This window comes from Lactuca virosa, chromosome 2, assembly GCF_052849685.1.
Source record: "Lactuca virosa cultivar CGN04683 chromosome 2, Lactuca_virosa_CGN04683_v6, whole genome shotgun sequence".
Lineage (NCBI taxonomy): Eukaryota > Viridiplantae > Streptophyta > Magnoliopsida > Asterales > Asteraceae > Lactuca > Lactuca virosa.
Genome location: NC_136427.1, coordinates 237690790 through 237718020, shown reverse-complemented (window position 1 = coordinate 237718020; position 27231 = coordinate 237690790). Strand labels below are relative to the sequence as shown.

Here is a 27231-nt window from a genome sequence, read left to right as displayed (position 1 = left end):
ATCTCCGAGGGCTCTGCGGAATCAGCTTAAAGCTCCAAGGAATCGATGTGAAAAAAAAAAATTTGAAAAACCATTTCGCGGAGCTACCTCCGAGAAATGACATTCCTTGGAGGTAGCTCCACGAAATGGTTCTTCGGATTTTTTTTTTTTTACATTGATTCCTTGGAGCTTATACTCATTCCGCGGAGCAAAGGTTCATTCCTCGGAGGTAGCTCCGCGGAATGGTTCTTCAGATCCTTTTTTTTTGTTGCCACATCGATTCCTCGGAGCTTTAAACTGATTCCGCGAGTCCTCGGAGGTGGCTCCGCGGAATGCATGTTTATATGTGGAAAAAGGTTTTTTTATATCTAAATTTTGGAAAACAACCCTAAAAACTGTCTATTTGGGTCATACTCCCTGGGATTTGTTTTTTGTATTTTTGTTGTATAGTTCATTAGTTTAGCTCCTTTAGGATTGGAATGATATGTTAAAAAGAACAGTGAAGTTTTTTTTTCTTGTTTCGCCAATAAATGGTAGATGATGTGGGTTGGAGTAGACCTATTGACCTACATGTTTTGGCGGACATAGTAATCGAAAAACCAAATTAAAACTTAAATAATCAAGATATTTGAACCAACATTAAAATGGGTAGTTTGGTTTTAAATTTTTTTATTAAATGCTTAAATCGTTTCGATTTCGATTATACATAAAAAGCTAACCGATATTACCAAAACTTATCAATAAATATTAAAAACTAGGTGTGAGACCCGTGTATTACACATGTTTATTAAAAATAAAAATTTAATATGAATATATAAACATTAAATATTTTATAAAATAATGTTTTTCCATAACAAATTGTAATCTTTTGGAGCATTTATGAAAAAAATCAAATTCTTTGAAGCAGTTATGAGAATTTATTATCAAATTAATAGAATGATAACCTTACATATATATAACCCATTAGAATTTTTTGGGAATTTATTTTAAGAAAATTGAAATCTCGCACCATATTTTGATCTCCCTTTTCTTCGATCCGGAATTCCCAACAAATCCTTGACTCCTCCAATACAATGGGATTTCTCTTGTATACTAGCTGTCTCATAGGTTCTCGTTAGCAAGGATAGAGAGACAAAATGATAGCTTCGAAAGTAGGTAGGCTAGGGAGAAGTGAAAAATAACAATTTTAAAAATCCTGAAAAATAACATTTGTCAAAATGAATGAGAAGATGACAAGTGACAAAAGTATATTTTTTTATTAGGTAGGATTAGAAAAACATAGAATAGGACTTCTAATAGAAATATAGTTTCTTTCAATTAAATTATATTGCAATGTACTTTTAGTTTCTGACTTTTATAGCAACATAGTTTTTGACTATTAAATCTTCGGGTGTTCAACTATGCATAATATTTCGGATTGTGTTTCAAAAATCCTTATTGACTTAATGATTTTTTAAAAGATAAATAAGTTAAAAAGAATGTTTGGAAAATCAAAATAGTTTTTAAAATGACTTCTCCACATCATTAATAAAGAGTTTTCAATAAATGAATTCTTCCTAACTTTTAAAAACTTCTTATGAATTTTTTTGAGATAAAAAAACTATATTTATCCTTAATGAATCTCACACTTTTTTTTTCATTTTCTTATTATTATTATTATTATTATTATTATTTGTCATTTGACATATATATATATATATATATATATATATATATATATATATAATTTAATGTTCATAATATTTTATAAAACATAAAGAGAAAGTTTTACATAGACGCAGCGGGTAAACGAGCAACAAGCTGTGCCGCAACCCATTTTTGGATTAGCAAAACTAATTCTTTTAAAAACAACATCTATAGATCTTAGAGTCATAACATTACTATGCATGACCCGTTGGACTCTATTGAGTAAGCTCTACCGCTTCTGGTGCAAGGAAAGTGAAAGTATCAAATGCAAAGGGTATAAACGTGTGTTGATTTTCCATGCACATTTTCTCATGTTTTGCCACTTTGCTTGATGCAGCTTTTAAAGCAGCTTTCCCCATAGTGAAAACCCCACTCCCCATACCTACAAGAGGGGAAACCCCTGTTAGATACATGGATGCATGTTTTCCTCCAGCCCATCCAAATACTAAAACATCAGCTGATCTAAGTGTTGATCTTCCTTCTAATGGGTCGGTCAAAAAATTCACAGGTGCCTCTTTCTTGGCAGAAACCCCAGCGCGCTTAAATATATCAAAAAGAACATCCCTAACCAGATCGTGTCGGTACTTGAAACCCGGGAGCTCTTTACAATGAACTGCATGCTCCCCAAAGGAGTCCAAACATGCCTTACGACAAACAGGGCAAGTCTTGACAGCCGGAAATAAGGGGATCATAAGGTGATACTTGAGGATGGCACAATACTCCACTGGCGACATATGCTGGCCAATACCGTCAATAGGAATAGCCATAAGAAAATCCTGAGCATGTGGAGCCCTTAGACACTCAAAAATTTCTTTCTGCCTAATCGTCATGTCGAAGTAAACTTCTATGTCTTGGACAATTTTACTTAAGCTGATAAGCATTTTTAACAAAAAGTTTTGAGACACAATCAACAATTACCAAAGGCCAAATCGAGTAGGGTTATGCCAAATCGAGTCTGTTTGATATTAAATGTTATCCACTCAGATGAGTTTTAATTCCCAAAGGCCAAATTAGTCCTCTTAATGCATGTTTCGATTGCAATTATTTTAAGGACCTTAAGTTGCACTTCGATTAAACTTGTATGCTTTTTATGTCTTGAACCGACGACACACTCATAAAACTATAGGTTCTTTCAAGTATCACATCATTTTTAAAAGCAAAATAATAGTAATAATAAGATGGTTACATCAACTCATCAAGATAACATGCAAGATCTATGCAATACAATTGAAGTAACATGAGCTCATAAGTTTGAAAAACAACATACTGCTATAATTGCTCAATAATATATAAACAACACCCAGTTGGATAAGAATCAAAATAATCAAAAGATAATATCCCAAAACACACTTCTACTCATTATTCAATGCATACAACTCCAAAGAAAAACCAAAAGCTTGCAAGCGTCGATCTTTACACATACTTAACCAAGAAGGATTTCAGCCCTCAACAATTTCTCAAAAAAGAGACGAATCAAAACAAAAATAAAAAATAAAATAAAAATAAAAATAAAATACACAACAATGGTTAACCATTTAACCGATAACCAAACCCAGTTTAACCAGCTATAACTGTTAGCGCTATAATTATGTTGCATAGATATATAGTCCATTATGTATTTAGCCCACTGTATTTGATACTTAGTCCACTTTGTAATGTCTGATTGTATAATAATTCGTGAAGGCTATACGCCTCTTGTAACATCCCGTTTAAAATAAAGTGATTAAATAATAAACCCGGAACCCCGAGAAGTAATTATTATTATTTTATATTATTATAGCCCAAAATCAAATAATAATTAGCGGGGTGTTGGTTTCGGGGAGCCAAATGACAAGATTTGAATCCCCGGGGGTTAAAGTGTAATTTCGGGATTTATTTTGCAAAAGATTTTAGAAGTCAGGGGGCGTTTGGTATCATTTGGACTTAATATTAAAGGTTTTTGAATGGCTGAGGCTAAAAGGGTAAATTATGTACCTAAGTTGAAAAGAATTTGGCAAGCAGGGGCTGCATGGTAATTTTTGGCACTTAAGTTGAAAAGATTTCTTATGGAGAGGGACCAAACGTGTAATATATACAAATGTTTGGAGATGGACACGGGTGGAATCCATCACCCTCATTAGCCTCCGTATATATGCATATCAACCCACGTAAACTCTAACCCTAAACTTAGTTATGTGCAGCCGCTACCTTCCATATGTGGCCTCCCTTCAGCCGCCATCAACCCCTTCACTCCCGTTTCCGATCAGCAGGCGACGACAACGACCACCAGACGTCCGTCGTTCTTCTCCTTCTCATTCTTCAACCGACAACAATGAAGAGCCTGGCGTTGAGGTTGAATCTGTGGGTCGTCGGGATCGTCTAGCATGGCCGCTGCTTTGCCAACGAACGCCGCCGTCACAATGCTGCTACCGGAGACGCTGTGAGCAGCTCGAATGACCGCTGAGACCGACGAGCCAACGTCACGGCAGTAAGAAGTCGGAAGAGCAGAGCTCATAGTCGTCGTCCCTGTTGAAGACGGAGCCGCCGACGAGTGACCACCATCTGTTACTGCCGCTGCTGGACTGTTCCGAAGAGATCATGACAGCACCAATCTCTTCTTCTTCTATGTCGTTTCAGCTATTGTCGATGCCCGTCGTCCGCCGACGCCGCCTGTACAATCCTTCTTCTACTCCGGTTAATATCTGTCACCCTAAGGAAGGCTGTATTTGTGTCTCATAAGTCGGGTGTGTGGTGTACTGCTGCTGTATTGCATTAAGTGTGTGTGTGTGTTGTGTAATTTGGAATCAAAAGTGAGCCACCGCCACCACCGTGAGGTGGTGGCTAGCACCTCCGACCACCGCCTGCCTCCACAGGGCGGATGTGTGTGTATGTGTGTGTCTTATTTGATGTGTGTGTGTTTATTCGGATATTTCGATGTAAAATGTATTGTACGGCAGGAATAATCAAGGAAAAACCCATAACCACCACCGTGAGGTGGTGGCTGCCGCCTTCTACCACCACCAGCCGCCATGTCGGGTGGCGGTGTGCATTTTGTGATTGGAATGTTAGTTTAGATGCTTGGACATATTTAGTTTAAAATTTATAACTACCACCGCGAGGTGGTGGCCGCCGCCGTGAGCCGCCGTTGACCACCACTACCCGAGGTGGTAGTGGGTGGTGTCCGACTTGTTTAACCCTAATGGGCCCAATGAAGCCCTAATTGACCTAAAAGCCTAACCATGTGACTAATGGGCTATTATTTGGGTTGGAAACCCTAATTAGGGTTTGGAAAACCCTAATGTCATGAAACCTTAATTTTGGGGATTTGATCGGGACCCGCACTGGAACTATTTATTAGACTGAAAATGTTAATTAATAATCTTTTGCAATTAATCTAAGGCAATATTGGACTTAATGGATTAAGTCCTTAATGGGTTAAGTAGGAACACTTAACCCTAATCGTCATTTCATGTGAAAACCCTGATTTCTCTTGGGCCTTGAGTTGGGCCTTTCTATTGGGCTTTGGTGATTGGGCTATCTAAGAATAAGTAAATGGACTAAAATATTTGGATGGGCTTTGGGGTAAGGCCCATGTGAAGGGTTTGGGCCCAATTTGGAAAATTGGGCCATATATTGGGCTTTGGTCCATTGGGTGACTTTTGGGCATTTGGAGTGTGAGTTGGGTCTTGAGCTTGAATCAAGCTAGGTTGGGGGTAAAGTAGTCTTTTACCCCAAGCATGGACTTATGGTTATGTACTGGAACCTAATTATTAATTGGGTGTTGTTTTGATGTTGACAGTTCGGGAATCTGTCTTAGGGTTTCGTCAGCGGGACTTTAGCAGTGTGAGGTGAGTTTTCCTCACTATACTCAAGGGTCTAAGGCACAAAGGCCGGCCCTTTTTGGATTGTCATCCTGATATGTTATATATGCTCGAGTATCGTATGATCTGTTAGATCGGTATCCTGGTAGATAGGATGTTAATATGGTATTATGATCTTTTAGATCGGTATCCTGGTAGATAGGATGTTATTATGCTATTATGATCTGTTAGATCGGTATCCTGGTGGATAGGATGTTATTATGTTGTTATGATCTGTTAGATCGGTATCCTGGTAGATAGGATGTTATTATGTTGTTATGATCTGTTAGATCGGTTTGTCTGTCTATAGACTATTATGTGATTATCTGATATATGTTCACATGTTTGATTAGTGGTTGAGGCTTATCTGCTTTGTGTGAGGGCCAATAGACCTAGGCATTCCAACCCGATGGTTGTGGGCCGTGAGTATTCCATCCCGAGGATGATTGGACACGTAGTATGTGGGCATTCAAACCCGATGGTTGTGGGCCGAGGGTATTCCATCCCGAGGATGACTGGACCCATAGTATGTTGGCATTCCAACCTGACGGTTGAGGGCCTGGGGTATTCCAACCCGATGGTTGATTGGACCCATAGTATGTTGGCATTCCAACCCGATAGTTGAGGGCATGGGGTATTCCAACTCGATGGTTGATTAGACGCATAGTATGCTGGTTGTGATTATATGTGTATTGTTGTGTGTATGGGTATTTTGGGGAACTCGCTAAGCTTTATGCTTACGGTTTCAGTTTATTGTTTCAGGTGCTTCAGATGTCTCGGCAAGGCGAAGGCGTGATCGTACACATCCTCGTGTTTTGGACTTATGGTTTCTAGGATACTCAGATATGAAACTATTTTGAAAACATTTTGTAATAACTAATGGCTTTTGGATGTTTGAAAAAGTTTTAAATTGGCTTGATTTTTATGGGTGTTACAAGTTGGTATCGGAGCCTTGGTTTGAGTGAATTGGAGGAACACTCCTGTGAATCCAGTCTCAAATCAAGGAAAAAAAATTTCAAAATGATTTTTAAATGGTTTTCAAATACTAAAGGAGGATGCAGGGTGTATGATCAGCCGAAGCCAGTAAGTAGACCCCAAAATACCTTACAGATTATTTGATTTTGTGATATGTTAGAACAACATGCTAGTACTAGGATAGGGATCTTCAGGAATTGCATGATAGAATTGCTTGATTGTATGATGCCTGATAGCCTAGGGTTTTTCCTTATATGAAATTGACATCATTGATGTAGTTGCTTAGTGTATGCATCACGATTGTACATAATTAAGATCTTATAGCCTGAGAATGTTTGGTTTGGCCTTATTTCCTGTTCTTGTTTGATGAAAGGCTTAGGGTAGGATCATGTGTTCGAAAGTCTATAGGATCTAACGTTATGTATGGTTAGCATACACGAGTGTTGCAGGGTTGGTGGAAGTTTCATGGGTGGGTTATACGAGGTCGGTATGCCATTTATGAGATATTTAGTATTCCTCTAGGAGTGAGGATTGATCGCTCGCCATGTTATGTATACAGTTAGGGCATTTTGATGATACCTGAGACAAATATGGGTAGGTGTGGAAGGTTTACCCCAAGCTTAAACCTTACTTGTCCTCAAGTAAGACAAGACTAAAATGAACTCGGGATGAACTATCCTAGGGAAAATAAAAAGAATGGATAGAACCGCGGAACCTGATCACCGTTAGTCAACATGGTCAGAATTGATCTTGCTATTGCCTCACGAATTTTTCATCCGATGACAATGGGACCATAAACCACAGCCAGGACAACTCCTTTAGGTGAGTAAGGAGGGATGAGCAGTCGCAGCCCAATGGAACATGCGTACAATGAAGAACATCTGTAGTAGGGAGAAAGCAGCTGGATGGGCTCGTGTGGAGCTCTTCTTTTAAGTGTACACTCTGATCTCACGTCTGCCGGCTACTCTCATGTGTAATTGGGTTTCATCGCTCGGGCACCGTTGTAGGAATCAGTTCACTTAGTGTTGGCCCAAACCTCCCGTAGTATTCGACTCAACAGTCTCTCTAACATCATCAATTTGCGAAAAAAACAACAACTCGATCTATATACAATAAGACAATCCTAAATAAATGAATATCAAACGTCGGGTGACCAAAATGTAGGAAAATTTGTTCAATAATTGAACCAGTCACCTATCTACGATTATTGCAGCTTGAATTTTTTTTATTTATTATTTTTTTTATTTATTATTATTTTTTTTATTATATATATATTTTTTTTTTTCAAAGAAAATTTTTGACTCAAAATTTGGTTCCCAAGAGTATGTAAGTGGAACCGAGAGGGTAATAATATAATCCGAATGGTCTAAGTGTGAAAATGACCATGTGTGGAGCATAAAGATGTAATGTAAGCTCCTTTTCAAACTTGCAATTTTTCAAAAATAATGAAAATGTCCATATGCGGACTAAAAGACTCTCTAAGATCCTAAGAAAATCGCAAAAAGATATGGTGATGTAAAGAGACCGGATATGGATTCTACTCGGGGACAAGCACCAGTGCTTCATCTTAACGGTTCAAACATGATCAAGTGTGATCCTCTCAGCGGTAGTGACCGCAAGGCTAAGAACATCCATTGCTATAGTATATCCTACAGTTGTTAGTATTGCATGCATAATTCTTCATGAAAACTACCTGGCCATGATCACTTACCCCTTTAAGCTTCCAACATCTGATCCCAAGTATGAAATCCCAAACTGCAGCTAGTGGTCCCGGTTCGATGGGTGAGATAGCAACAAGATCCTGGACCAATAATGATACAATAACTATGAACCTGTTCCATGGCATCCAAGGGGGGTGAGAATAAACAGACAACAAAAATGCATGAATGCTAATGCCCTAAGCTAAATGTTATGCAAAAATAGAAAGTAGAAAAGAAGAAAATAAAATCTTTTTGGAATTTTATAAAAAAATAAAAGAAAAATGAATGCAAATTAGCTTAAAACTAAAATGTTATGCAACCTAGTTAAAAAAATGCATGAAAAAGTAAAAGAAAAGGGAAGTGCCCCACCCCAAGCTTAAGAACAAGCATTGTCCTCAATTCTTAAGGAAAGGGCGGAAATGACCTAATTCGGAGGGTCGGGCGGCGGGAAATGCCCGTGGCGATAGTGGTAGTCCCACATATCCTGGACCTAGCGGGAAGTGGGCGGGAAGGACTGCTCCAATCGATCAACACGGGTCACCACATCTTGGATGGCTCTCGTGTTCTCTTGCGTTTGGGTGTCGATGCGCTGCACCGTGGAGAACATTGTGGCGAATTGGTCAAAGAACGTAGGGGGGAAATATGGTGGGACTTCGTGTCCCCCCTGCTGCTGCGGCTGATATTGAGGCTCGGCAAAATGCTGTGGAGGCTGAAACTGGCCATCTTCATCATCTATAGGAGGAGGGTAGTCGGATGGAATGATCCATTGATCAGGGTCAGTTGGGTCGAAACTCCCTATATACTTGTGGGGAAGAATGAGGTATGGTTGGTTGTCAAGAATCCACATGGGACCAACGACCGAATCCCGGACGAGTTGCATTCGGCGGAGTGCGTGGCCGTCAAGGCTAGAGGGGCCGGAAGCCTTCTCGAATGGAAGAGTGGAGAGATGAAGTTGAAGCGGTGGCCGAGATGCAATGAGGGTGATCAATCCCCCAATGAAAATGTCTCCTTTGTCCATAGTTGTGAGGTTGTAACATTTGGTGAAGAAAAAGGAGGCAAAATCCGGCCGCGGGCCATTCTCACGAGTCATGCACCAAAGAAAAAATAATTCCGCCTTTGAAATTTGTCCCACTTCGGAGCGGGCAAAAATGGTGCATGTGAGTACTCGATGTGCTAGGCGCAAACATGGGTGAATTATGGAGGAGGCCTTTGACGAAGACGATGAGTATTGTGGCTCGTTGGTAATTTGCTGCCAAAAGTGATGCTCATTGAAGTTTCCGGGCCATGGGTCTTGTTGGTGATATAGATTGTCCACTGGAGTGCCCATCAGGGCGTTCACCACCCGATATGGTAGGGATCGTTTCTCGCCGAGCATTTGGAAGGTGACGGTTTCGCCTTCCTCTCCGGGATTGAATGTGGCGAGAAATTCCAAGGCTGGTTCAACATAGGTGGCGGCGCGGTTATAGAGGAATTGGCCCCATCCAATATTGTTAAATAACGCTTGGACTCCATCGAGTACCCCAAGACTAGCAAAAGATTCCCTATGGAGGAATTTTGTTGACTTGACTTGACGTTTGTTCGAAACGAGAAAATCATATGTTTTGCGGTCCTCGCGATTCAACAAACGAAACGGGGGATCCTTGGATTTTCCTTTTGATCCACCTTTAGAGGAAGTAGCTCCCGTCCCCGTTTTGGCACGTTTAGACATTATCCGGGACAAAATTTTATCAACAATAATCTTCAAATGACACCAAAGACCACACAATTCCAACAACTAATGGGTAATCAAGATGCAAATAATCAAGATAAAGGAATGAAAGTACCCAATTTTCTTAGACCCGGGATGAATAAGTGCAACCAAAAATATTTCGTCAAGACACACCCCAAGCTTACAATTTTTGCTCCGTATTTGACGCTTTAATCGCTAAAACAACCCCACAAACGAGCTTCAAGATGACTTTCCGGCGACTAGAGTGGCGGCACCCGAATTGGTCGGAAATTTTTCGTGAGTTTTTGGGAAAAGATGGGTATGGTTAGAAAGCCCTTGATGAGAGAAACAAAACCTCGTGCTCGGAATCTCCAATGGTGGCCGGAGTTGGTCGGAAAATGCGAAAGAAGGTGGTGGTGGGTGGTGGTGGCGCCCGGAATTCCGGCCACAGATCGGACCGGAATTTGGGTGGGGTTTGTAGAGGATGAAAAATGGCGAAGAATGGCGGTGGTCTCGCGAGATTCCGACCGGTAGAACTCCGGGAAAATGGATTTTTGTGAGGAGTGGGTTATGGTGTTCTTGAGAGTAAATGGTGGAATTTGTTAGGTTAGAATGGAGAAGATGAGTACTGGAGATGTTTAATCCATGGTCAAGAAAGGTCAAACCCGGTCAATGTTGGTCAACTCATTAAACCCCTTAGTCAACAAAAGTCAAAGCAGTCAACAGCTCAAAAGAATGTCATTCGACCAACCACGCGGGCAGGGCGCGGGCCGCGTGCAGGCCGCGGGAACTGAATGGCCCAAAAAAATTGCTAAGTGCTCGAACACTCACGCGGGTAGGACTCGGGCCGCGCGCTGGCCGCGTCTAGCGTCTGAAAAACTTCTGAATTCTCTGATCTTTCACGCGGGTAGGACTCGGGCCGCGGGCTGGCCGCGGGTGCTGTACTCTATCTGATCCTTGATCTACGCGGGCCGCGCAAACATTAAGCCGCGAAGCCACGCGGGCCGCGGGTCATTTCTGCACTTCAAAAATGATTTTTTTTTTTTTTTTTTGTTTTTTTTTGTTTTTTTTTTAAGCCAAAACGATCCCCATAAGGCCCGGTTTCAAAAATTTGACAAAATTGGGAACAAAACGGGGAGTGAAAGGTGAAACCTTTCAAAAATTTATTTTTTCAAAATCCCGAAAACGCGTTGAAAAATGATTTATTTGGATCCGGAAAAAGTGAAAGCATAATGCTTTCCAAAAATGCCCTTCATTAACGTCTTTGGCGAGACGTCCTTCTAGCTTGATTCAACACACCGGGACATCCAAATGGATGATTTCAAGAGCATTTGCATTAAAACCTTCATAGAATGGCTTCAATCGGTGCCCATTGACTTTGAAGATTTGTCCCGTTTCTTCACTTTGGATTTCCACCGCCCCATGGTCAAAAGTCTTTATCACGACAAAAGGTCCAATCCATCTTGACCTTAGCTTGCCTGGAAATAACTTCAATCGTGAATGGTAAAGTAAGACCCTATGCCCCGGTTCAAAATGCTTCCGGGTGATGGACATGTCGTGGAAGAGCTTCGTCTTCTCCTTATAAATCCTTGTGTTTTCATAGGAGTTGTTTCTCAATTCTTCCAGCTCTTGGAGTTGAAGCTTCCTATGTCTCCCCGCCTCATCAATATTGTAATTACATTGCTTGACCGCCCAAAATGCACGGTGCTCTAATTCGACAGGTAGATGACATGACTTTCCGAAAACCAACCTAAAGGGTGACATTCCTATCGGGGTCTTGTAAGCGGTCCGATAGGCCCATAAGGCATCATCAAGCCTTAAACTCCAATCCTTCCTTGTCGGATTCACTGTTTTCTCTAAAATAATCTTCACCTCACGATTTGAGACTTCCGCTTGACCGTTCGTTTGAGGGTGGTAGGCGGTAGAGACACGATGGGTCACGTTGTACTTTTTCAGCAAGGCCTCCATCATCTTATTGCAAAAATGCGTCCCTCTATCGCTAATCAAAGCCCTAGGCACACCAAATCTCACAAAGACATTAGATTTTAAAAAGTCGATAACCGTTTTGGCATCATCCGATCTTGTGGCTTTGGCCTCAACCCATTTAGAGACATAGTCAACCGCGAGCAATATGTAAACGTTGCCAAACGAGACGGGAAATGGGCCCATAAAATCAATCCCCCATACGTCAAAAATTTCACAAACAAGGATTGGATTTTGTGGCATTTGATTTTTTGTGAAATGTTTCCCGTCCTTTGGCACCGTTCACAGCTTTTACAAAACATATAACAATCGCGTGACATGGTTGGCCAAAATAATCCACATTCAAGAACCTTTCTCAAAGTTCGGCTAGGTCCGAAGTGTCCCCCACAAGCAAATTCATGACAAAATTGTAAAATGGATTGATGCTCTTGTTGGGGTACACATCGCCTAATGATTTGATCGGGACAATGTTTCCACAAATAAGGCTCATCCCACACATAGTATTTTGCATCACTTTTGAGCTAGTCTTTTTGAGCACGTGAGAATGTGTCGGGATACCTTTTTGTGACCAAAAAGTTAACGATATCAGCATACCAATGAGTAGATTGAATAAGGGAAAAGAGATGCTCATCCGGAAACTCGTCCCGCAAAGGGAGAGGAGTTTCATTTGAAGTGATCCGGCTTAAGTGGTCGGCAACAAGGTTCTCGCATCCACTTTTGTCTCGGATTTCCAAATCAAATTCTTGCAATAATAAGATCCACCGGATGAGTCTTGACTTTGCATCTTTCTTTGTCATCAAGTACTTGAGAGCCGCATGATCCGAATACACTATAACTTTGGTGCCAAGTAGGTATTGTCGAAACTTCTCCAAAGCGAACACTATGGCTAATAGCTCCTTCTCTGTGGTAGAGTAGTTGCTTTGAGCATTGTCTAGTGTCCTTGATGCATAATAGATCACGTGGGAGGCTCTTCCATTCTTTTGACCCAAAACGGCGCCGATAGCATAATTGCTTGCATCACACATGATCTCGAAAGGGAGATCCCAATTCGGTGCTTATATGATGGGGGCGGATGTAAGCAATTCCTTAAGCTTGTCGAAAGTTTATTTGCACGCCTCATTGAACTCGAAATCGGTCTCCTTTTGCAAGAGTTGGCACATTGGTCTTGTTATCTTTGAAAAGTCCTTGATGAATCGTCGGTAGAAACCTGCATGGCCCAAAAAACAACGAACTTCCCGAACACAAGTCGGGTAAGGTAAGCTTTGAATAACATCGATCTTGGCCTTATCTACCTCAATTCCTTTTTCAGACACAATGTGACCCAAAATGAGACCTTGACTCACCATGAAATGACATTTCTCAAAGTTTAAAACCAAATTTGTTTCAATGCATCTTTTCAAAATTTTGGTGAGATTGGTCAAACATTCTTGAAACGAGTTCCCATATACCGTAAAGTCATCCATAAAAACCTCAATTATGTTTTCGACATATTCGGAAAAGATACTAACCATGCAACGTTGGAAAGTGGCTGGGGCGTTACACAATCCAAATGGCATTCTCCGGTATGCGAAAGTGCCAAATGGACATGTAAATGTTGTCTTTTCTTGGTCTTCCGGTGCCACCGGGATTTGGTGAAAACCGGAGTACCCGTCTAGACAACAATAGTGAGATTTCCCGGCCAACCTTTCAACATTTGGTCGATGAAAGGCAATGGAAAATGATCCTTTCTTGTGCTTGCATTGAGTTTGCGGTAGTCAATACATACTCTCCACACGTTTTGCACACGGGTGGGGACCATCATACCTTTGTTGTTCTCGACCACCGTGATTCCCGTCTTCTTGGGAACGACTTGCACCGGGCTCACCCATTTGCTATCCGAGATTGGATAGATCATCCCCGCATCAAGTAGCTTCAAAATCTCTTTCTTTACAACTTCCATCATAGGCGGGTTCAACCTTCTTTGCGCATCCCGACTCGGCTTGCATTCATCCTCCATCAAGATTTTGTGCATACAAGTGGAGGGACTCAAACCTTTGATATCCGCAATCGTCCAACCCATGGCTTCCTTGTGTTCCTTCAACACCTTGAAGAGTTGCTCTTCCTCAAATTCGGTTAGATGAGTCGAAATGATAACCGGAAGAGTCTCATTCTTGCCCAAGTAAGCATACTTCAAATGTTGAGGTAGGACCTTTAATTCCAATTCAGGTGGTTGAACAAGGGATGGAGACAACTTCGTATGGGTTGGGGTCAACTCAATTTGCTTGACATCAAATCTTATGGATTTCTTCACCTCTAAATTATTGACCAACTTCTCAACCTCCGGATCCAAGGAATAAAACTTTAATTGCTCGACTAGCTTCCCAAAATCAAATCCTTTGCTTAAAATCATTTCCAACACATCGCCATTAGACAACTCGAACAATTCTTGGGTCAGTGGCTCAACAACATCTACAAAGTACATAGATGAAACGTCACTAGGATATCTCATAGCATCATAGATATTAAAGCTTATTGTTTCACCATCAAACTCCATTGTCAAACTTCCCGCATATACATCAATCTTTGTTCTAGCCGTTTTCAAAAACGGTCTCCCAAGCAAGATTAAAGCCGATTTGGAGGACACTTGCTCATCTAGATCAATCACATAGAAATCCGCCGGGAAGACCAATTGGTTCACTTGCACCAGGACATCTTCCAAAACACCTCTAGGAAAGACACTTGATTTATCCGCAAGAGAGATTATGACACCGGTTTCACTTAAGGGTCCGACATTCAATGATCCATACACCGAATAGGGCATGACATTGATAGAGGCACCAAGATCAAGCATAGCACTACTAAAAGTGACATCTCCAATCTTGCAAGGGACCGTGAACATTCCGGGATCTTTGCATTTGGGTGGAAGTTTCCTTTGTAAAACCGTGGATGCGTTTTCATTCATCAAAATTTTCTCATTCCCCTTCAACTTCCTCTTGTTGGTACAAAGTTCTTTTAAAAACTTTGCATATCTCGGGATTTGCTTGATTGCATCAAGTAGAGGGATGTTTACTTCCACCTTTCGAAAGGTGTCCAAAATCTCTTTCTCCTCCATGTTCTTTTTCGAAGTCGCAAGTCGGGAGGGGAATGGCGGTTGAGTGGCTATGGGTGTTACTAGAGGGGTAGTCTTCTTTGGAACTCCGGCTTGTGCATCGTTCTTGACTATAGGTTCTTCAACGGGAATAACTTCTATTTCTTCCTCTTCATCTCTTGGCTTCTTCTTTGAACTACTCTCTCCGGCTTGTTTGCCACTTCTCAAGGCCACCACATTGACATTTGGGTTCTTTTCGGTTTGAGAAGGCAATTTCCCACGGGACTCCAACTTGCTTATGGATGTAACTATATCTCCCATTTGTGCTTCAAGGTTGGAGATACTAGTTCTTGTCTCTTTTTGGAATTGTTGGGTACTAGTGGCTAAGGATTTGACAATGTCTTCAAGAGACATTCCGGAGCTACTTGGTTGGGATTGAGGAGGTTGTTGGTGATGTAGAGGGTGTGGTTTGGATTGATAGTGTGGTTGTGGATGTTGGTAGTAAGGTTGTGGTGGTGGATAGGATGGTCTAACCAATGCATTTTGAGGCAATGGTCTTGGGTTGTAGTTCATGTTGGGATTTGGTTTCCAACTTGAATTATATGCATTTTGGTAACCGGATGGCTTGTTATGATAGTTTTGGAACTCTCCCGTGGCATTTACATGTTCCACATCTTCTTGGAGAATGGGACACATATCCGTAGGATGTCCCATTGTTGCACATATTCCACAAACCATCACTTGTGGAGTTTGTCCCATGGCTAGCTTTTGGACAACGGAAGTTAGATCTTTGATTTGAGACTCGAGGCTTGATGTTCCCACCTCATTGACTTTTTGTTGAGTTTCTCTCTTCATATCTTGGCGCGGGCCAAAGTGTTGGGAATTTGCGGCTATGGTGTTGAAAAGTTGTCTTGTTTGTTGTGGAGTTTTACTAAAGACATCACCACCACTTGAGGCATCGACTAGTCTTCTCTCCATTGGCAACAATCCCTCATAGAAGTGTTGAATGAGGAGTTGTTTCGGAATTTGGTGTTGTGGGCAACTACAGCACAAGTTGTTGAACCTCTCCCAATAATCATGAAAAGTCTCATTTTGACCTTGGCGGATTCCACAAATCTCATTTCTAAGACTTGAGACTCTTGAAGCGGGATAGAACTTATCAAGAAAAGCTCTTGCCATGTCGGTCCATGAGTTGATTGACCCCGGGGGAAGATAGAATAACCAATCTTTTGCTCTATCGGCCAATGAAAAGGGGAATGCCCTTAGCTTGATTTGGTCATCGGTTGACCCTTGTGGCTTCATACTAGTGCAAATAATGTGGAACATCTTCAAGTGCTTATGCGGGTCTTCGTTCTCCAATCCATGAAAAATCGGGAGGTGATGGACTAAACTTGACTTCAATTCCGAACCTCCTTCCAAAACCGGGTAATTGATGCCGGTTGGAGTTTGTGTAACATCGGTTTCCATCATTTGCCTCAAAGTTCTTTCGGGAACTTCTCCTCCGTCCGCCATTGCAATTGGTTCAATAATGGGTGGATTTTGTTGTAGAGGCGGTGTTTCGGGAATTTCTTGGCGAGGGTCGGGACTAGAATCGGGTTCCGTATCGCTTGATGAAGCGGGTTCAACCTCCGGATCCCCGTGAGGATTAGAAGTTTGACCACGTTCAATTCGTTTTTCCTTCGCCAAACGCCTTGCTTCTTTTTCAATTTCTGGGTTGTAAATCAAGTCACCTGTACGCTGAGATCTGGGCATAGAGAAACAAATTGATTAAAAATAAACCAGTCCCCGGCAACGGCGCCAAAATTTGGTGGTTGTCGAGGCCAACAAAATTAATAACCCTAATTATTACACACTAAAATAGTGTATAGTGGTAAAGGGATCGAATCCACGGGGATTGGTTCAATTTAATAACTCTACGAAAAATCTCTTTGTAAAAATACTTGGAAAATGACAATAAATTAAAACTGGGGGTTTTGGTGTTTTGAAATACTTGAAACAAACTAGAATTAACTAAGATTTAAATAGACAATTTCAACAAAAATAAGAGTTTGATGTAAAATCAATAAGAGAAGGATGGTTGACTTAAAGTTTCCTCACTTTGACTTTTGATGAACATATCATTAGAATCAAATGGTGCAATACTTGTTTTAAACCCTTAATTTGGCTATAGTAATCCAAGGAGCTTGAGATTACCTAGACTTTTCTTAATTGTTGAAATGGTTAGAGAAGCTCATAACAATTTCCTTAGTTAAAGTCACTAATTCCATTAAGCATGTAATTAGTGAAAGTCAACTAGCATTAAGAACCAAAAAAGTCACCAAATCCAAGAGGGGTCAAATGCTTTCACCACCATATAGAGCTCTAAGTAAAATCCAGAGAGAAAAGTATCAAAATCAGACCTCCAAGATTCTGCTAAAGAGGCACACCAACCTTCCCAATATAGAGCTCTAAGTAAAATCTCGAAATTGCCCTTGTCAGGAATCCACGCGGGCCGCGGGGAATCTTACGCGGGCCGCGTGACTTCGACGAAATTTTTTTGGGCTTCTTCAAGTCTTGGGCCCCCACAGCTAATCCATTGGCCCAGTTCGAATCCAATCTGCTTCTAGCCCATTTCTCTTCAATATTTCTTCAATTTGAGCCCAATTTGTCTCTCCACATCACTCAAAACTTCCGCAAACTCCCCAAACATCGATCTTGCACACTCAAGAATTCTCCCGTTGCTTTCAAATTTAAAGTTTAATTCTTCCAACCCTTCAAATAATTGACAATCCCACTCCATGCATCACCTCTATAGCCATCAAGCCTAAAATCCTCGTTGTCCTCCAAGTCCAATTGCTTCCCAAAAGATCCCGCTCCGCTAGTCTCCTTAAAATTTGTAATTAAGCTCACAAAACTCGAAAGAACCCGAAAGTGGTCATAAAATAACAAAAAGGAAAATATGCATGGAAATTAACTAAAATGCGAATGAAATATGCTAAAATAAACTATAAAAAGAAGTAAATAAAATGAAGCTATCAAAGGTAGTATGGGCCCGTACTACTGAAAGCACAGGACTCATACGCGCAGCAAGGAAGTCACAACCCTAGGGTTTGGTTGGGAGTTGGTTCCCTGTCATTATATGGGTTATCAAAGATCTTCTGGTGTATTATCAGAATGGTGGTTACGAGACGTCTTGAGACCGGATCCGGGTCAGGATCAGGAGCTGGAAACCAGGATAGGCCAGTATTGTCAGAGGATCGTGTCAGTGGGATCATCCGGGAGGAGGTGATCGAGATTGCCCGGGAACAGTTTCCGGAGATGTTTGGGTCTATTAAGACAGCCATGGTTGAGTATTCCGATTAGCGCTATGCAGCCATTGCCAAGACGGTTGCCGCGACAACTACATAAGCTGTAATGGCGGTAGGGGGAGGAGCTGGTCGAGCTTTCCAGTATCGGGACTTCGATAACGCGGAGCCCCCGAATTTCAATAGGGTGCAGGACCCGGTTATAGCCATAAGGTGGCCATCTGACGGGGAGGGATGTTGTTTCACATGTTCATTTCCTACTAACTAGAAGGTCAAGCGCGCTCTGAACCTGCTAAGGTCTGGGGCAAAGGACTGGTGAGGACTTGTTACTGGGACGTATTCTGATGAGCAGAGAGCTGCAGTTACTTGGGATCAGGGAGATGTTCCGTACTCGTTACATTCCGCGGGTTGAGTGGGAGAGGCTGTCATAAGAGTTTCTGGATTTGAGGCTTCGGGGTTTTTGTTCGAGGCCAGGATTCGAGTCACGGGGACCCCAGAAGGGAGTGATGATCATGATTAGCTGGGGTTTTGCAGCTGGAAGTAGAATGGTTAATTGATGGATTGAAATGTCGTTTTCTAGGGCAAGGATTATGCCCTTCCAGTTCTTCGAGTTTAAAGGAGTGAGCAGGGGTGTGACCCTTGAATCAGGCTGTATTCCAGCTCGGGGTCAATTGGCCGCAGGGGTTGGCGACAGTATTTCAGCGCTGGTGAGCACGGGTGGGTTTATGTGGCATAAGTATCTTGCGAGGTCCGGTTCGCCTTGGATCTCTTGTGTCGGGCGGCAATGATTGATTATGCGATCTATCACGCTTTTGGATTGGAGACTATGTCTTGGGAGTAGTTGGTAGCCCGATTTAGGGCAGAGGTTGCTTCAGCTACTGCAGTTCAGCTGTGGGCGACTGAGATGGTGAGTGAGTCAGGGTGCGAGACCTTGAATGATATGATTTCTAGAGCCCCAGAGTGGGAGATTTGTTTGGAGCACCCTGGGAAGAGGGGTATTATGTGGGAGGTCTGCGGACAGGGCCCCACAGGATGGTTATTCAACATTGTCAGGATTCAGTGGTTTTAGTAACCGTAACTGATTGGCGGATGAAAGTGCCAACGGAAGTAGCTCGTTGCTGAGGTATTAGTTGGAGCATCTATCATTTGGTTTTCAAGATTTGAGTGTAGTATCATCTCAAAGCGTATGAAATGATCAGTATTGTTGGAATTCAGGAAGTGTTCATCTGGTTCTTAGAAGTGCGTGATCATTTGGGATTGGCTAGTAATGAAGTACTAGTTGGAAAAAGTTGGTTGTCATCAGATCGATCGTTGGAAAGTGAGAAGATTAGGAATTCTCAAATTTTCATGTATTGTGAATACGTAGTCGAATCTAAGTGGGGGAGAATTGTCCCAGAATGCAGAAGCAGGAGCGGTTTTGAAAATGGGATAAGTTTCGCGTTTCCGTCAGGGTGAAAGGAGGCATACGTGGTTGTTTGGTTTGAGGGTTGCGTGAGTTGGGAGTCCGGTAAAACTGCCCAACATGTGAATCGTGTCGTCTTGGGGCTTGATAGCAAAAATTGGGGAATCAGGTTGTGGTTCCAGTCATGACTTGAGTTCAGTTTGGGCATTCGACCAAGTGTGTGCTCGACTCTGTGTGCGTTTCTGTAACATCCCAAAAATACCAGCTAAAAATTTCATTTTTAAATTAGGTTAATTCATAAAAACATCGTTACAAAACATTCATAATATTAATTTATGTCTGAAAACCGGTAACATCATAGTAAAATATTCAGAGTACATCCCAGAAGATCCATAGTGCGGAAAACATGAGAGTGTGTGATATGCCGCTACCGCGCCGGCTCCTGTCCCCTAGCTGAAGAGGTACCTGAAAACAAAACTATAAAACGTAAGCACGAAGCTTAGTGAGTTCCCCCATAATGCCACATACCATGCAATCATATAATGAACAGCTAAGAGATACGGGCCTCGCCCACACCCATAGAGATACGGGCCTCGCCCACACCCTGCTAGCTAGGAGATACGGGCCTCGCCCACACTCCACTTTCTGAGAGATACGGGCCTCGCCCACACTTCGCCACTAAACCGTAACATACAAGTATCACACAGACAACAAGTATAAGCAATTCTATCATACTGGCATACATCACAATCAAACTCAGCTATGAGATACGGGCTCCGCCCACACTCCGATACTAACAAATCGTCTATACGGGCCGGCCTTGGTGCCTTAGACCCGTCCCTACTGGAAGGAAACTCACCTCGAGAGTAGCTGCCGAAAACCTGCTCAGACTACGCCTGGCTGCCGCACCGGTAATCCCTCCGGTTATAAATCCGTAAACATGGATTAGGTACTCATAAATACCCCTAAGGTCAAATGACTGGTCAAAGTCAACTCCTTGGTCAAAGTCAACCTTCTGATTGACTGGACTCGCCGAGTCCATATGGCGACTCGCCGAGTCCTTCTATGTCTAGCCCGACTCTGACTCATCGGGTCCCTGTTCCCACTCACTGAGTCGGCCTGACTCGGTAGACGAGGGCAACTAACAAACCCGCGACTGGACTCGCCGAGTCCAAGGGGGTGACTCGCCGAGTCCGACGAACAGATCTCCCAAATCGCTCCAATCAGAACATCAACCTTGGAGATTTGGAGATTCTGGGACTATAGCTACACGTTAAATTGCTAATTCCACGTGCGACTACGGAGGGTTGGACCTCCTACACTTAAACCCTTCTTATCCTAGTGACTGATCATATGACTCGCCGAGTTTGAAGAACAACTCGCCGAGTTCAAGGCTATAATCAAGGGACTCGCCGAGTTTGAAGAACGACTCGCCGAGTACCAGGCAATCTTCATAGGACTCGCCGAGTTGTTTATCCAACTCGCCGAGTCTAAGGCCATCTTCATGGCACTCGCCAAGTGCACTTTGGCACTTGCCAAGTACCCTTCGACTCTTCACCCATTCTGGCCAAAACTGAGACATGCAATGGTTCCAAACCATAAATCTAAGCTTCTAGGGTATAAACACACGGAGTTTGGGAGGTTTAAGGTCTTGAAATCCACATATAAGGGACAAAAAGGGAATCTATTATACTAAAGATTAAGAAGGAGCTTTCTTACCTGGTTAGGAGCTTCTCCCAGGGTAGATTTCGGATCTACCACACTTCCTTGCACCCTCCAACTTTCCTCCTTCTTCTCTTAAGCTTCAAACTTCCTTCACCAAGCCAAAATCACTCACAAGAATCAAAATGGGCTAGGGTTTCGCTCTACAGTTCTTCTGGAAGAGAATGGGACGAAATGGGTGTTTTAGAATGGGTAAAATAGGGTGCAATGTCTGAAATAGAGTTTCATTAGACAGGTGGACTCGCCGAGTCCGTGCATCGACTCGCCGAGTTCACCGCTCAAATCCCGTGTCTACCCTGCTGCTACTCGGCGAGTCGGGACGCAGACTCGCCGAGTTCGTGGAAAAATTAGGATAAAAACTTAAATAAAATCATACCATGAACCCGGTGTTACAAATCTCCCCCACTTATTTTAGACTTCGTCCTCGAAGTCTGCCGCTCCCTTCCGGAACAGCTCCGGATAGTGCTCCATCATCTCATCCGCGGGCTCCCAAGTCCATTCCGAGCCCTTCCGATGCTGCCATTGCACCTTCACCAGCTCCACCCTTTTGTTCCGCAGTTCCTTCGACTTCCGGTCTAGGATAGCCACATGCCGCTCGATATAATTCAGGTTGTCATCAACCTGGATGTCCTCCAAAGGTACCACTGCTGAATCGTCCACCAGGCACTTCCGCAGCTGGGAGACGTGGAAAGTGTTGTGGATCTGACTGAGTTCGGCTGGCAGGTCCAGCTGATATGCCACCTTGCCCACCCGGGCTGCAACCCTGAACGGTCCAATATACCTGGGACCCAACTTGCCCCGTTTCCTGAATCGGATGACGCCCTTCCACGGTGACACTTTCAGGAGAACCATATCCCCGACCTGGAACTCCAGGTCTGATCGGCGCCTATCGGCATAACTCTTCTGCCGACTCTGAGCAGTCTGAAGCCTGCTCCGAACCTGCTGAATCTTCTCTGTCGTCTTGAGCACTACTTCGGTGCTCCCCATGACTCTCTGTCCAACCTCGCCCCAACATATCGGGGTCCTGCACTTCCTTCCGTACAACATCTCGAAGGGAGGACAGTCAATACTCGCGTGATAGCTGTTATTGTATGAAAACTCGGCTAAAGGAAGATAGGTATCCCAGCTACCACCGAAGTCTAAAACACACGCTCGCAGCATGTCCTCCAGAGTCTGGATGGTCCGCTCGCTCTGGCCATCCGTCTGCGGGTTAAAGGCTGTACTAAAATGCAGACGAGTACCCAGCTCGTCATGAAACTTCTTCCAGAACCTGGAAGTGAACCGCACATCCCTATCCGAAATCACTGAAACTGGCACCCCGTGCCGTGCCACCACCTCTCTGATGTAGATATCGGCCAATTTCTCGGCCGAGATGCTCTCCTGAATCGGGATAAAGTGGGCGCTCTTGGTCAATCGATCGACGATGACCCATATCGAATCCACTCCCCGCGCGGTCCTGGGAAGCTTGGTGATGAAATCCATCGTGATGTCTTCCCATTTCCACAGCGGGATATCCAACGGCTGCATCTTGCCGTGCGGTCTCTGGTGTTCGGCCTTGACCTTCCTGCAGGTCAGACACCGCTCAACGCACCATGCTACATCCCGCTTCATGCAGGGCCACCAATAGTCCAGACGAAGATCCCTATACATCTTCGTTGCCCCTGGATGAATGGAGAATCGAGATTTGTGCGCCTCCTCCATCAGAACCTGGCGCACGCCTCCGAGATATGGAACCCACACCCTGCGGTGTAATGTCAATAATCCCCTGTTGTCATGGTCGAAGGAGGAAACCTGTCCCACAATCCGCTCACTCTTCCGATGTTTCTCCTTTATAGCCTCCTGCTGAGCCTCCCGAATCCGCTCCAAAAGCGGAGTCAGCACTGTCATCCGCATGCAAATATCCCTGATCGGCGCCGGCTTGCGGCTAAGTGCATCGGCCACCACGTTGGCCTTCTCCGGGTGATAAAGGATTTCACAATCATAATCCTTTACCACATCAAGCCACCGACGCTGCCTTATATTCAGATTTGGCTGGTCCATGAGGTACCTCAAACTCTTGTGGTCCGTGTAAATCGTACAGCGAACCCCATAGAGGTAATGACGCCAAATCTTGAGGGCGAACACAACAGCCCCCAACTCTAAATCATGCGTCGGGTAGTTCGCCTCGTGAGGCTTCAGCTGCCTCGACGCGTAGGCGATGACATGCCCTCTCTGCATCAATACCGCGCCCAAACCTGAGATGGACGCATCGCAATATACAACAAAATCCTCCATACCCTCTGGCAAGGCTAAGATTGGCGCCTCGCACAATCTCTGTTTCAGTGTCTCGAATGCTGCCTGCTGCTCAGGCCCCCAACGAAAGACCACAGCCTTCCTCGTTAACCTGGTCAGGGGTAATGCTATCTTGGAGAAATCCTTGATGAATCTCCGATAGTAGCCAGCTAATCCTAGGAAACTCCGAATCTCAGATGGAGACTTCGGAACCTCCCATCTCATCACGGCCTCCACCTTGGCCGGATCCACCGAAATCCTGTTCTGGTTGACAAGGTGCCCAAGAAACTGCACCTCGCGCAACCAGAACTCACACTTGGAGAACTTAGCATACAAGTTCTCCCTTCTCAAGGTCTCCAAAACCTCCCGCAAATGCTCCTCATGCTGCTCTCGCGTCTTGGAGTAGACCAAGATATCATCAATAAATACTATCACCGACCGGTCTAACATCGGTCTACACACACGGTTCATGAGGTCCATGAACACGGCAGGAGCATTGGTGAGCCCGAAAGGCATCACCACGAACTCATAGTGGCCATAACGTGTCCGAAATGCCGTCTTCTGCACATCCTCCTCTCTGACCCTCACCTGGTGATACCCTGAACGTAAGTCTATCTTGGAGAACCAAGATGCTCCCTGAAGCTGGTCAAAGAGGTCGTCAATCCTCGGGAGTGGGTAGCGGTTCTTCATCGTTACCTTATTCAGCTCCCTATAATCGATACACATCCGATGCGACCCGTCCTTCTTCTTCACAAACAGGATCGGGGCTCCCCAGGGTGAACTGCTCGGTCTAATGAAACCCTTGTCTAACAGCTCCTGAAGCTGTGTAGACAACTCCTGCATCTCAGGAGGAGCCAACCGATACGGTGCCTTGGCTATCGGAGCCGCACCAGGGACTAGGTCGATCCTGAACTCCACCTGTCGCCCTGGAGGTATCCCAGGCAGCTCCTCGGGGAATACATCCGTGAACTCTCGTATTACGGGCACATCGCCCACCGTCGCCTTACCCGCCTCCCGGGTGTCCATGACATATGCGACATATCCTACACAACCTTGCTGAAGGTAACGCCTTGCCCTCGCTGCCGAACAGAAGGCTGGCCCTCGCTGTGATCTCTCACCCTGAATTACTAACTCTCCCCCACTTGGGGCTCTGACTCGTACTAACTGTTGCGCACAATCTATCACTGCCCCATTGGGACTCAGCCAATCCATACCAATAATGACCTTGTTTCCCCGCAATGGAATGGGAACTAGGTCAACCAAATACCGCTCTTCGAACAACCTTAACACACAATCTCGGAAGACTTCTGATGCTCGCACCGACCGGTCGTCCGCAATCTCGACCTCTAAAGGGCAATCCAACATGCTCGAGGACTCAGGAAACTTCTTGCTAATTGCAAGAGAAACAAAGGATCGGGTAGCCCCCGAATCAAACAACACCTGGACTGGAATACCGTTCACATGGAACGATCCTAAACGTATATACACAGAGCACATATCAATATCATAAATCTCATATAAATAGGTCAGAGGGAAAGAATCATACCCGTCACCACATCGGGTGCAGCGCGTGCCTCCTCGGCTGTCAGCTGAAATGCCCGGCTCCTCACCACCGGAGCCTCTGCCTTGCCCTGCCGGCCATCTGTAATCCGCAGGGTCACTGGAGCTGGCGCCTGTACTGGCGCTGCTGCTGTCAACTGGGGGCAGTTGGCCCTCTTGTGGCCCCTCTGGTTGCAGTGGAAACACAGCAACTCAGATGTCTGAATAACCGGAGCAGGGGCAGTACAATCCCTGCCGAAGTGTCCCGTCTTGCCGCACCTGTAGCAGCCTGTCGATCCTAACCTACACGATCCCTCGTGCGACCTGCCGCACTTCCTGCAGCGGCCCGGTCCTGAATGGCCTTTCGGCCTACCATCTGATCCCTTGGGCTTCTTTCCCGAAGCCCCTATCGTCTGTCCCTCCTCTGCCTTCCTCTTCGGATGTGCTCCAGATCTATCTCCCTCTCCCTCGCCCTAGCAATCATAGAATCCAGGGTAGGGCAAGCTGAAAAACTGACATGCTCCCGAATGTCGGCTTGCAGCATGTCATGGTAGCGGGTCCTCCTCATATTCTCATCACCTGCATACTGGGGCACCAGTAACGCCCTCTCCCGGAACTTGGCAGTGATCTCCGCCACTGTCTCTGTCGTCTGCCTCATATCCAAGAACTCTCGTGCTAACTGCTGGAGCTCCACCGCAGGCGCGAACTCCGCCCTGAATCATGTCACAAAGTCCGTCCATGTCATAGCCTCAATGGCCGCGGCTCCCAAAGAGTCACAAACCGACTCCCACCAATCTCTAGCTCTGTCGCGTAGACACCCTGCTGCAAATCGTACCTTCGACCCCTCGGGGCAGAAGCTGATCAGCTGTGCAGACTCAAGGTCTGCAATCCATCGTCTGGCAGCAATGGGGTCCTTCGCCCCATGGAAATCCGATGCACCACTGCCCCTGAAGTCCTTAAAGGACAGTGTGCGTGGTCCTGACTGGCTAGCCGCCATATCACTCCTGAACGCCCTGAGACGATCCTCCATCAACTCTACAATACCCTCCTTGATCGACCCGAAGATGATGGGAGTCGACTCAAGGATGCCCCTGGTAATCTCTGACGCAATGAACTCGCGTAGACCCTCATCAACTGGTTCGGACCCTGAACACGAACCCGATCCTGATCCTGAGCCTCCCGCTCCCTGTCGTGTGGTCACCATACTGCAAAACATAGCATAACCACCATCATACTATATTCGACTAACGAAGGTCACATTCATATCACAAGTCCCCGGTCTCGTCTCGGCCCTTTTTGAATCGAGTACGGATCCTCCGCTTTCAGTAGTACGGGCCCATACTACCTTCCACGTCTATCCGTACTTTCCTCAAGAATTGCCTCAACTCGACCAAGTCCTTTCTACTAATACTGCGGTTCTCATGCTACTCTCGCCCTAGGCTTGCCCTAAGTAATCGCCATCCCACTCTCCGCCATCAGCTGCACAAGAAGTCCCTGCTTTCTTTCCCTAACTAGCTCGCGAATACTATTACATATTACTCAAACTAGATAATTCTTCGAATGAGAGGTCCTACCCTACAACGGTTGGACTCAAACAAGAGCTGCGAAATAGGGCTAGACCCAACCTTCTGAAATTATTTAATCCTTGCAATATGTAACTTAGCATATTCGTTCACTAGTTAGTGAAAGACGACTAGAACTCCTAATAGCACAAAGCAAGCAGCATTCGGGCATTGAGTACACATAATCGAGTATATACTACTCTGGCTATCATACTGACTGATCTGTACTAGCATGCAATTCTCAAAAAGCCGAAACTCATAAAGCAGGCACATAAGGCATCATTCCTAGATCCTTAGTCCTATTCTAGCATGCTGTTCTACTGAAACTGAAACTGATAATCATAACGTAAATTTATATGGGTACCTTGGGGAAAACTTACTTGAGCTCGGCCGGTCGCGCACATCACACACCTTTTTCTTTTTAGAAACCCCTTTTACTTAGTCTTTAGAAAATCATTTATTTATAAAAAATCTTTTAATCCCTCGATTTGAGTCCAGACATCCCCGAAGGTGT

The 27231-nt window shown here is 44.3% G+C and overlaps 1 protein-coding gene across 1 annotated transcript; it reads right to left on the bottom strand.

Moving 5' to 3' along the window:
* Positions 1-13521: 13521 nt before the first annotated feature.
* Positions 13522-15258, bottom strand: LOC145158322 (uncharacterized). The gene is made up of 2 exons (XM_079077237.1): positions 13674-15258; positions 13522-13553 (listed from the first exon to the last, which is right to left on the bottom strand). The coding sequence occupies exons 1-2, from the start codon at positions 15256-15258 to the stop codon at positions 13522-13524; spliced, it is 1617 nt and encodes a 538-aa protein (XP_078933363.1).
* Positions 15259-27231: the final 11973 nt, after the last annotated feature.